This window comes from Saccopteryx leptura, chromosome 5 (genome assembly GCF_036850995.1).
Source record: "Saccopteryx leptura isolate mSacLep1 chromosome 5, mSacLep1_pri_phased_curated, whole genome shotgun sequence".
Lineage (NCBI taxonomy): Eukaryota > Metazoa > Chordata > Mammalia > Chiroptera > Emballonuridae > Saccopteryx > Saccopteryx leptura.
Window position 1 is genome coordinate 2142245 of NC_089507.1, and position 10175 is coordinate 2152419.

The following is a 10175-nucleotide window of genomic DNA, read 5'->3' on the forward strand; positions in this document are numbered from 1 at the left end:
CTGGGAGGCCGTGTGGCCAGCCCTCCAGCCTCGTTGGGCCAAAGAAGTGGGCTCAGGGTCATGTGAGCTGTTGGAAGTCAGACGTCAGCCCTGACTGGGGCAATAGTTGTATTTGAAGATACATGACTCTCTTCTTTTCGGAGGATATTCATGCCAATAGTCCACAAAACAAGCTTTTCTTTTCTTTCTTTTTTAAAAAAATTTCCATTGATTTGGGAGAGAGAGGAAGGGAAGCATCAACTCGTCACTTAGTTACATTAGTTGTGTGCTCATTGATTGCCTCTCCTACGTGCCTGGCAGGGGATCAAACCTGCGATCTCAGCACGCTAGGATGGTGTTCTATCCACTGAGCCACCTGGCCAAGGCTGAAAGAATCTTTTCGGTTACCTTAGAAATGTCCTAATAAATGTGGTCAAGCTGCCACATGCCCCCAAAACCCTGCACACACAGCACATCCTGCCCTGGCAAAGGTGGAGCCGACAGATTAGATACAGACATGTCACACCTTTGTCTTCATAGGACCAGGAGTGTGTGTAACTGTTCACTGTGATTGTAACGCTTACCTCCCTCTGTTCATGCCCTGCAGACAAGCAGAAAGGGGCGCCGGTCAAACAGAACATGGCTGCAAACTCCAGCTCCAGACATTTCTCGGCTACGGTAATTCCCCCGCCCGACCCGTGTGGTGCCCTGCGCCCCGGGGCAGCGGCCACATGCTCCCCAGTGAGCCCCTGTGGCGCCCTCGGGTGCCCTCTCCTGGGACCTGGGACTCGCCAGCTCGCTGCCCCTGTGGTGGGCACTGTCCCTTGCGTGCTGCTTGAATCTCTGTCACGGTGACTGCTTCCTGTACGTCAGTGCGGTCTGGTTCAGACCTTCCTGTCTGTAACTGATGAACTGTGTGCTGTCATGTCTGAAATGTGAGTAGAACTGTGACTTTCCTTCTAATGCAGGGAGAGGAGAGAACACTAGGCAAGTCTAATTCTATTAAAATAAAAGGAGAAAATGGAAAAAATGCTAGGGATTCCCGGCTTTCAAAGAGAGAAGAATCTATTGGAAAGATTGGGAAAAAAAAAAATCAGAAAATTAATTTGGACGAAGCTGAGGGTATGTGTACTTTTTGAACTTGCACGTTTTTTAGTGAATACAATGTTAGTTATTACGATTATTAGAACTTCCTCTGAGTGATCCCTGTCACATGAGTGTGCTCCCCTGTGTCTCTGGGGTTTTCGGTGCAATTTTACCAGAACCCGTTTTCAGACTGAGCCGGGCTCCCATGAGTCAGGGAGTCCCCGTGGGGGCCGGGGGTCAGCACAGTGGTCCCGGGCTTGCTGACCTGCATGGGTGGGCCTGCAGGAGGCCTGCTGGGCTGCACCGCCTGGGCCTGTGGGTGGGGCTGAGGGGGGGGTCTCTTCCACAAACTTCGGATGAAAAGAAGCATGAACAGCAGTCAGAGCAGCAGCAGCTGCTGTTTCCTGGGTTTCAGTTCAGGGGTTCTTCCTCGTCAGCTGTCAGCTCCCGGGGCAGACCGCCCTTCAGCCCCTGCCCCTGCCTCCGTCCCCGCCGGCTACGGGCAGAGGGGAAAGACACGCCCACTCTGAAGCTGGCGCATTTCTGAGAAGCATTCAGATTTGAGATTTTAAAGTCCTTGTCTTTGTTCAAAAATGGAGAGTGCAGTTGAAATGCTAGAGAGAGCTCAGTTTAGTGCCTTCTCTTTTGAACAGTGGCCTTGAGTTACAGCTGAAAAGCCCCTCAGGTAAGAAAGGGGGTTCTGGAGGAGCCAGTGCAGAAGTTGCAGGTGCACAGCAGGCTGTGGAGGATGCCAGGGAGGTGCGGGCCCAGAGGGAGGTGGCCCTGGCAGGAGAGGGCGTGGCCCTGCTGCCAGGCCCAGGTGTGGGGTTCCCCACCACGGGCTTCCTTCACACAGAGCCCCTCTGGGTCCCCGTCCTGGTCACGGCGGGCTCACCTGGCCCCTTGCTGTGTCATGCTGTAGCACCTGTGGGTCACTCCCTTCATCCTTGGGCGGGACCCAGGACTGGGTGTGAGGACCCCCCGAGCCATCATTCTTGGCCAGAGCGTAGGCAGCATGCTCCTGAAGTCTGTTGGCTCAGCTGTGCTGGGCCGGGCCGTCGGCGTGACTAGCTCCAGGCTGGACTTCACCCCGGTCTCTGGAATGGTCTAAAGCATGGGCCTTCTCACAGCTCTGTGCGTGGAGGTCACCGTGGAGGCGAGGGTGGCCCCGGCTGCAGCCTGCACTTTGAGGGCAGCGACACAACAGGACAAGAATTTCCAGATGTGCACTTTTGCTGCGGGGTGCCCAGGTGTGAAACTCTAAAACTGTCGATGTGGGCTTTCTTCCAATAGCGTTTTTTGAGCTTATTTCCAAAGCTCAGAGCAACAGAGCAGACGACCAGCGTGGGCTGCTGAGGAAGGAAGACCTGGTGCTGCCTGAGTTTCTGCGTTTACCCCCCGGCACCGCGGAGCCCGGCCTCCCCGGCAAGGTCACCGCACCCCACCACGGCCAGGAGAAGGCGCCTGGGCCCCAGGAGTCCTGGGGGCCCGCCCGAGACCACCCTGACAGCCCCACCACGAGCCCCAGCTCGGCTGACAGCCCCGCCTCCTGCGCCCCCACCAGCCCCGTGATGCCCACGCCCCACACACAGGAAGTGGAGGCCGGGGGCGTCCAGACCGTGGAGGGCGAGCACGTGGCCGACCTGACGCTCACGGGGGAGGGGGACATCAGCAGCCCCAATAGCACTTTGCTGCCGCCGCCGTCCACCCCGCAGGACTCGGCCGGACCTCCCAGACCAGGTACCTCTCGGCTTGGTTCCCCTGCTCACCTCTGACTGTTTGCTCTCCACTCCACCCGGGACGTCCATGTGGTCCCCATGAAAAAGACACAGTGTGGTAGGTCGACCCTCTGCCCCACCATCGCCTAGGGAGGCATCTCGATAGCTCCGTCCCTCTCAGTTACCATGGTTACTGTGGGCTGCCCCTGCCCCTGCCACCAGGACGGCGTTGGGCGGCAGCTGAGGTTGGTTGGCATGTGGTCAGGATGGGTCACGGAGGGGCTCTGAGCAGGTGTGCCCGTGTCGTGCACACCACAGCGACCCTCTCCTCACCAGCCTCTCCCTGGTCCTGGGTCCAGAGACGCCACGAGGCCCTGCGGGTGTCTGAAAAATGTGTGTGTTACTTTTAAAACACGCAGAGCTAACATTTTTAGTATTTTCAGTCTCAAGACTGAAACAAAACAGAACATTCATCTTGAGAAGTAAGTAAAGCCGGGCGGTTTAGGAAGACCGTGCTCTGACTCGGAGCCCGGTCACAGGGACGCCCGCACTGTGCCTGGTGTGGCCCGGTCCCGGGGTCCGAGGGAGCTCCATGGGCCGCCCCTGCCCCGGCAGCCACAGGCGTTTCTCTGAGCTTCCCGAAGCCTGAGTCTCCTTCTCCGAGCTCCGTGAGGGTGGCTGCGCCAGGTCTGTCCCCGGGAGCCAGCCTGTCGGAAGTGGAAGCGAGGCTCCCGGCCTCCTGCCACAGGGGCTCCCTGCCCCACCCAGTGCCACGGCTGTGTGCCTGCACCCCGTCCCCGCCCGTGGTGTGGACAAGGAGCCCCTCAGTGTCCGCTTTGCTAGAGCCCCCAGTGGCCACCTCCCCCTCTGCACACTCGGAAGTGTGGACACTTCAGCCACGATCTGCTGGCGGGCTGCAGGCACCCCCTGTGCTGGGGCGTCCGGGTCCCACTCGGAAGTGTGGACACTTCAGCCATGATCTGCGGGCAGGGTTGCAGGCACCCCCTGTGCTGGGGCGTCCGGGTCCCCTGGTGGCCTAGGCCCCGCCCCAGGCCCTGCAGCTGTCACTGTGCTCCGTACCCGCACACCTGGCGTGTGCAGGTGCGTGCTGGGTGGGTGTGCCCACACCTTCCCGCCAAGACGGCCCGCAGGCACGGGGCAGCCTGGCGTGGGCGTGCATGCTGATGGGCGGCACTGCGGCTGCCTCTGCTCTTCCTGTGGACACCCGTGCGCCGTGTCCCCCGTGTCTGAGTCTGTGTTCTTCCAAGAGGAATAAACTCTAGAGCTCATCATTGGACTGGTTTAAAACTTTATTTTTTCTACTTGAATGTATATTTTCTTCTTAGCAAATTCTAGTTCTATTTTACTGCAGGAAAAATATTACACATTTAGGGACTTCAGTGGGTTCACCCTAACACGGTAGCTTTCAAATAGCCGTTCACTCAGCGGTGTTCCCACCTACCTTACACGTGCCCACAGCTCAGCTGTGCTGGGAGGTGGCGTGGCGAGCACACGGGCACCCTGGGCTGTGCCGGGGTCGGTGTGGGGTGGGGCGTAGGGCCTCCTCTCCCTCTGGGAGCACCGGTGCTGTCGATGGGGATGGGCAGGCCCCGCCCATCTGCTGCCACCTGGTAGGTGAGGTGGCCGGGCCACGCCCTCCCGCCTGTCTGTGTCCCTGTGTCCCTGTGTCCCTGGTAATGCACAGCCGCGTGGCGCCGGCAGCCCTGTGGTGGCTGACGTCTCAGCTCCCTCTTGCCTCTGGCTCCACACCCCACGCTGAGGCGTGCTGGGCCCCTCGGTGTACCTGCTCCGGGGCGGTGCGCCCCAGCCAGGTGCCCTCTGTTCCCTGGCTCATCCTGCAGGGACACGGCGCCCTCCACCACCTAGCTCCCCTGATGGGTGGACAGTGGAGGGTGGGGGCACCAGCTCGGTAGGAGTGCCAGGACCACCTCCAGGGCCACAGCCAGCCCCCAGCCCCAGGGAGGGGGATGGGGACCTGTAGCTCTCGGCTGTCCTGAGCAGGAGAGCGGTGAGGAGGGGCTTGGCCATGAGGAGCCACCCAGTGTCTGCCTGGAGCTAACCAGCGGCTGCTGGGCAGGGCCCGGGAGGGCCTGGGACCATGGCTTGCGGGCACAGCCTTGTGTCACCGCCACACCTCTGTGATAAAGGGAACCTGAGCCCAGAGTGTGGTGATTGACGGCACTGTCAGACCGACCGAGGTTCCCAGTGTCTGGAGGTGGCTTTTTTTCAGTCACTTTCCCCGGTTTCAACAACTGCTGTTGTTCTTTGCTGCCTGGTGGCCAGAAGGGACCCTTCGTCCTGGATGAGAACAGGGTGGTGCTGCAGCCGGGCCCTGGGTCCCCATGGCACAGCGTGTGGGCCGCCAGCACCCAGAGCCACCCTGCTCGCCCCACCCGGTCCGGCCCGGCCCGGCCCCGCCCCAGTGCCGAGTTTACGTACAGACCGCCCCGTGCACACCCTGCATGGCCGAGGACAGCGGGTTTTGGAACGGAGGTTCTAGAACAGGTTCTGGGGAAGATGCAGATGTTCAGGAAGGACATGAGCAAGAAGAGCGAGCCTGGGTGTCCGGTGCCCCCCCCCCCCCCCCGGCACAGTGTGAGAGGTGTCCGGAGGCTGCCTGGGTCCCAATTCCCAAGACAGCCTGGAAGTGTGAGGGTGTCCTCCAGCCTTTCCCGTCCTGGGCAGGACCGGGCAGAGCAGTGGCTGCTCTCGGGTCCCGGAAGAACCAGTGTCAGATTCTGATTGTCAGTCCTGTGGGGCCATGGGCATGGTCACTGCTGGGAGAGGCCCTGTGGCCTCAAGCAGACACAGGGTGTGGAAGCTACCTCGTCACCTTCCTTCTGAGAAAAGCACCGCTGAGCTGCGATTTTGGTGAGGGTGTTGCCAGAGCTGACCCTGCAGCTGCCTGCCGTGCTGACCAGCAGCCCAGTGCCCCTGGCCCAGCCTCCCCTGCACTGAGGTGCTGGCTGGTCTGAGTCCTGGCCTCTCCTTGGCTCCCAGGGCTGAGCATTCCGCAAAACTCAGCTAAGTGTCCGCAGGCAGGAGACCCCAGGGTACAGGTGCGACCGTGTGGTGTTTGGGAGAGGTCTTTGCAAGGGGCCGTCTGCAGCCCTTCCCTAGGGCTTGGAGAGATCTCTCTCCCACGGCCCCTGCCTCTGCCTGTAGGGTGGGCCAAGAGAGCCCTGCCCCCACCAGCCCCTCTGCGGTCCCAGCCCTGCCCACCTCCCCTCAGACCACCTGGCTGTGCTGGAGCCCGAAGCCGGGGGCAGGGTTCTGACTGAACCCCTCCCAGCCCATCTGGACCCCTCCGGACACACACACCCTTCTCCTTAGCTGGGCTGCAGGTGTCCTCAGCAACTGTCAGTCCTTAGTGGTCATGCAGGAGCGAAACTGCAGGCCTCGTACAGCTGTCCAGACACAGGGTCTAGGGACTCGGGTGTGAGGAGACACTGCACACTGGGCGGGTCTCTCCCGGGGGAGCCCTCATACAGCGTCCAGACACAGGGTCTAGGGACCCGGGTGTGAGGAGACACTGCACCCCGGGAGGAGGGGTGGGGTGAGTCATGCTCTGAACCCCTGGGGCCCACGGAGCACGCTGGGCTGGTGTGGGGTCCTGGGCACGCAGCAGGAGGGCCTCTCAGGGCCCCACTCAGGTTCATCCCAGCCAGGGCCACACCGAGCCAGAGCACGCCGTGCCCGCGTCGGCCCGTGCTGGGGGGGCTAAGTTGGCCTGGGAGGAGGTGGCACGGCGGGGGTCAGAGCCGGTCGGCAGTGGCAGACAGGGCAGAGGAGGACAAGCGGAGTCCCCCGGGGGCAGGAAGGGGCCCTGGGACAGGAAGCCGGGGCTGGATCCACAAGAAGAAGCTCAAGGTGGTGAGGGGTCGGGCGGTACCCCCACCCTGACCCGCCAGTGCAGCCCTGTACCCACTCACCCAGGGGTGGGGTCCTGATGTGGTCTTCAGGGCCAGAGCAGACATGGCAGCCGTTGCAGAGAATGCTACTGGATGAAGGAAAGGGTGGCCCAGGGGACCAGTGGCAGGCGGCAGAGGGGAGGAGGTGGGCTGACCACCAGGCAAAGGGCAGGGTCTCTGCAGGCTCCAGGAGGGGCTCTCGGGGCCCCAAATGGCAGTGAGTGCTCCAGCAGGGCCGTCAGAGGGGCTGGCTGTGCAGGGTCAGAGCTCGGTCAGCTGAAGTAGGGGGCAGTGGCACTCCAGGGGGGAGGGGTTGGCAGGGCAGCCTGAGGGGCAAGACGGGGTCCTGGCTCCAGCCTCACATGTGGTGTGTGAGGGACACGAGACACGAGCAGAATCAGGCTCCCTTTGGAAACGGCACCCGGGGCCTGTGGGGTGCTCTGTACCACCGCCTGCCAGGGAGACCGGGAGGGCAGCTGCTCCGGAGCAGGCCGGACCCCGCTGTGCCGCCCGCTGGCTGCCCGAGTCACAGGCCTGGGCTGCCCCTTACTCAAAAGAGCAAGATTGGGCCGCCCTCCCTGTGACATGCACGTGCTTGCCCATGCACCAGCCTCTCGAGCTGTCCTGGGCTTGGGGCCTGTGGCTGGGGCCTGTCCCCCATGCAGGCCTCTGTCTTCCCAGGGGTGCATTTGGGGCCGTGTGGAAAAGGGCCAGGCCCTTTAGTGCTCCTGACAAATGCCCCAATGGGGGCAAATCATGCTCTCCGCATTCTGAAGCCAAACTCAAGGTCAGCCCCCTCTCCCACCCTGTAGCCGGCATTCAGAGCATGGGGTCCCAGTGACAAGCTGGGACCGGGTAGACCCCAGTGGGCAGTTGGAGTGTTTGTTGAATGACTAAACAACTGGACCCTTGGACTTCAGGAGGGGCAGCTTTTCCCCAAAACCTTTTCCATTATTTCAGATATGACACACCTGGTCCGAGCAGCCCTGGTGTGAGGCAGGCGGGCCTCCCAGAGGTGATCGGCCTGGTGTTGGGGCTGCCCCTCCCAAGGTCTGGAAACTTCCAAGGCCGGTTTCCAGCAGCCCCGGCAGTCCTGGGGGCGAGGAGAGGGCCGGCTGGGCACTGAGCAGCCTGGAGGGGCGGCAGACAGCTGGCTGGGTGGGGACCGGGTCTGAGGCCCAGGCGTGGTGAGGGTTGGAGGTATCGTCAGAACCCAGGCGGGGTGCCAGGAAGGACTGAATTTGTGAGGGAGAAGATGGGCCTGAGGCCACAGGCAGGTGGACGACCCGGTGGCCAGGCTGGGGGGCCCTGAGGGTGCAGAAGCTGTCCCGTCCCTGCCCTGTGAGCCGCGTCCTGCGGAGATGCTGACAGTAAGCCCTGTGGGTGGGGCTCAAGCGCCCCAGTCCCCTCCGAACCCCCACCCAGCACTTGGTCCAACCCTGAGCCCAGGCAAGGGGGCTGCCTCTTGGCACTCACCAGCTCCCCAGGAGGGGGTGGGGGGCTGTGCTGGCCTTGGGGGGCTCAAGGCAAGATGAGGCTCAGACCTCGGCAGGGGCCCAGCTCCGTTCCTGAGACGGGGGCGGAGTACAGACAGTTCTCCCACACTGCTCTCCGCTGGCCACTGCCCACTCGAGCCCAGCGAGTCCCTCTGAGCAGCCCGGGACCCATGCTTGTTCTCTCCAGTTCCTCTGCCATGCGGAGCCCCCGCCAAACCCCACGGCACAGCCTGCACACCCACTCCACTCAGCCTGGCTGAGGGGACAGTTCAGTGCCGTCAGGCTGGGGAGCCAGAGGGCGGGGGTGGAGGAATGAGGAGGTGGCTGCGGTAGGCGCCCGGGTACTGAGAAGTTCTTGAGGGGCCCAGCCCGGTCCGGAACAGACTAGATGGATGAGGGCAGGGTACAAGGGGCCCTGGTGTCTCCATCACCAGTAGGGGTTCCTCTGTGTCCCATGGCACAACACCCGACCTCACCCCCAACAGCCCAGTCTCTGCCCTCCCTGCACTGTGTGGCCTCTGCGAGGGGCTCCCGTGGGTGGGCCCCTGAGGGGCTGCTGGTGTAACAAGAGGCTCGAGGTTGCTGCTCTGCAGACCCCTGACCTGGGTGGAAAGGCTGAAGTCAGAGGTTACCAGCCTCTGGGAAGCACTTGGGCATTTAAGTTACCCATCCAATGGCCCGTGTCTGAGCAAGGCAGGTGGGGTGGGCACTCCTGCCCTGGGGTTAGCTGGGCTGCAAGGCAGACAGGTGACAGCCTCTCTCTTTTCCCCTGTGACAGGAGGTGGGGTCCACAGCAGCCGAGGCCTCCCGGTCAACACAATCATCGATGTGGACCTCGTCACTGGCCCGGCACCGAGACTGAGCCACAGAGTCCCAGGGGTGTGGACGGGCCCCAGGAGGCCACAGGCTAGCAGCCCCCCGGCTTCAGACCTCCGCAGCCTGAGCCCTGTGCCAGGGGGGCCCGCCAAGCCCAAAGCCAGCCCGCACCACGCCACCTTCGTCTGAAGCTGCCCACTGCCCTGCCCCGCTGGCAGCCCCTGCGTCCGAGCGGCCCCTGCGTCCGAGCTGCCTGCCTGGACACAAACATGAAGGCCCATGACCTCGTGCAGGCAGCCCAAACCCATCTTGAGGGCCTTGGAGAAGGGTGGCCTTGGCCGCCATGCCCTTGGGAGCCAAACGAGCAGAGGGCCGAGGGCCTGGACTTGGACACGAGCCAGGGATGGCTCAAGGGCTCCTTGGCCCTGTCCCCTGCGCCCCCAGTGTCCCCCAATAAAGAGTCTCAAGGACCCCTGAGCGTTGGCCTCCTCCTGCGTGCTGGGGCCCCAGGCCCCGTCTGTCCTCAGGGCGGCGTTCCTTGGGGCCTCCGTGACCGCGTCAGGGCTGGGGCTGAGAAGAAACAGCTCTCGGGCTTTGAGGAGGCAAGCCCACAGGTCAGCTTCTGGTCTTGTCCACTTCACACCCTCCCCTGCACATCACTGCGAGCCTTCCTCTCTGGGGCACAGTGGGGGCCCTTCAAGCTGCCCTGCCCTTGACCTCACTTGGAGGGGTGCTCTGGCCGGGGCCTGTCTGTGGAGGGATTATCTGAGCGGGAACCTGACTGCTGAGAAGGCCTAGGAAACGAGTGTCCAGGCTGTGCAAAGGTCCTGAGGCTGGCATGAGTTTGGTTACAGAATGGCTTGAGCCGAGTCAGAAAGGGACGGGTGGCAAGCCAGGGGGCAGAGGCACTGTGTGGTGTCGGGTTGAAGCAGATAGAGATGGCGCCATTGTCCCAGGTGGCCTCGGTGGAACCCCAGGGTTGACAGCTCAATGCTGAGGGGCCCCCAACACCCTTCCTCCTCAGAGTTGGTGGGGGAGGGGTGGGGTCTGCTCTTGCTGGGTCTGTCAGGCTTCAGAGCACAATGCTGTGGGGTTGTTATGGATGCTTCCAGGGAGCGGCCCCAGGGAGCGGTGCTCTGAGCAGGACC

At 62.6% G+C, this 10175-nt stretch overlaps 1 protein-coding gene across 4 annotated transcripts in view; it reads left to right on the forward strand.

Annotated features, from left to right (window-relative positions):
- The window catches only part of RGS12 (regulator of G protein signaling 12), a 134918-nt gene extending 125280 nt beyond the window's left edge, over positions 1-9638 (forward strand). For 2 of the 4 annotated variants that reach the window (XM_066386833.1, XM_066386834.1), the window contains exons 15-18: positions 587-657; positions 948-1101; positions 2359-2805; positions 8990-9638. In XM_066386833.1, coding sequence (XP_066242930.1) covers positions 587-657; positions 948-1101; positions 2359-2805; positions 8990-9216 — 899 coding nt within the window. In that variant the 3' untranslated portion in view covers positions 9217-9638. Of the gene's footprint in view, positions 1-586; positions 658-947; positions 1102-2358; positions 2806-8989 lie in introns of those variants that run through there. The other 2 variants (XM_066386836.1, XM_066386835.1) reach the window with 2 other exon arrangements.
- The last annotated feature ends 537 nt before the right edge of the window (positions 9639-10175 follow it).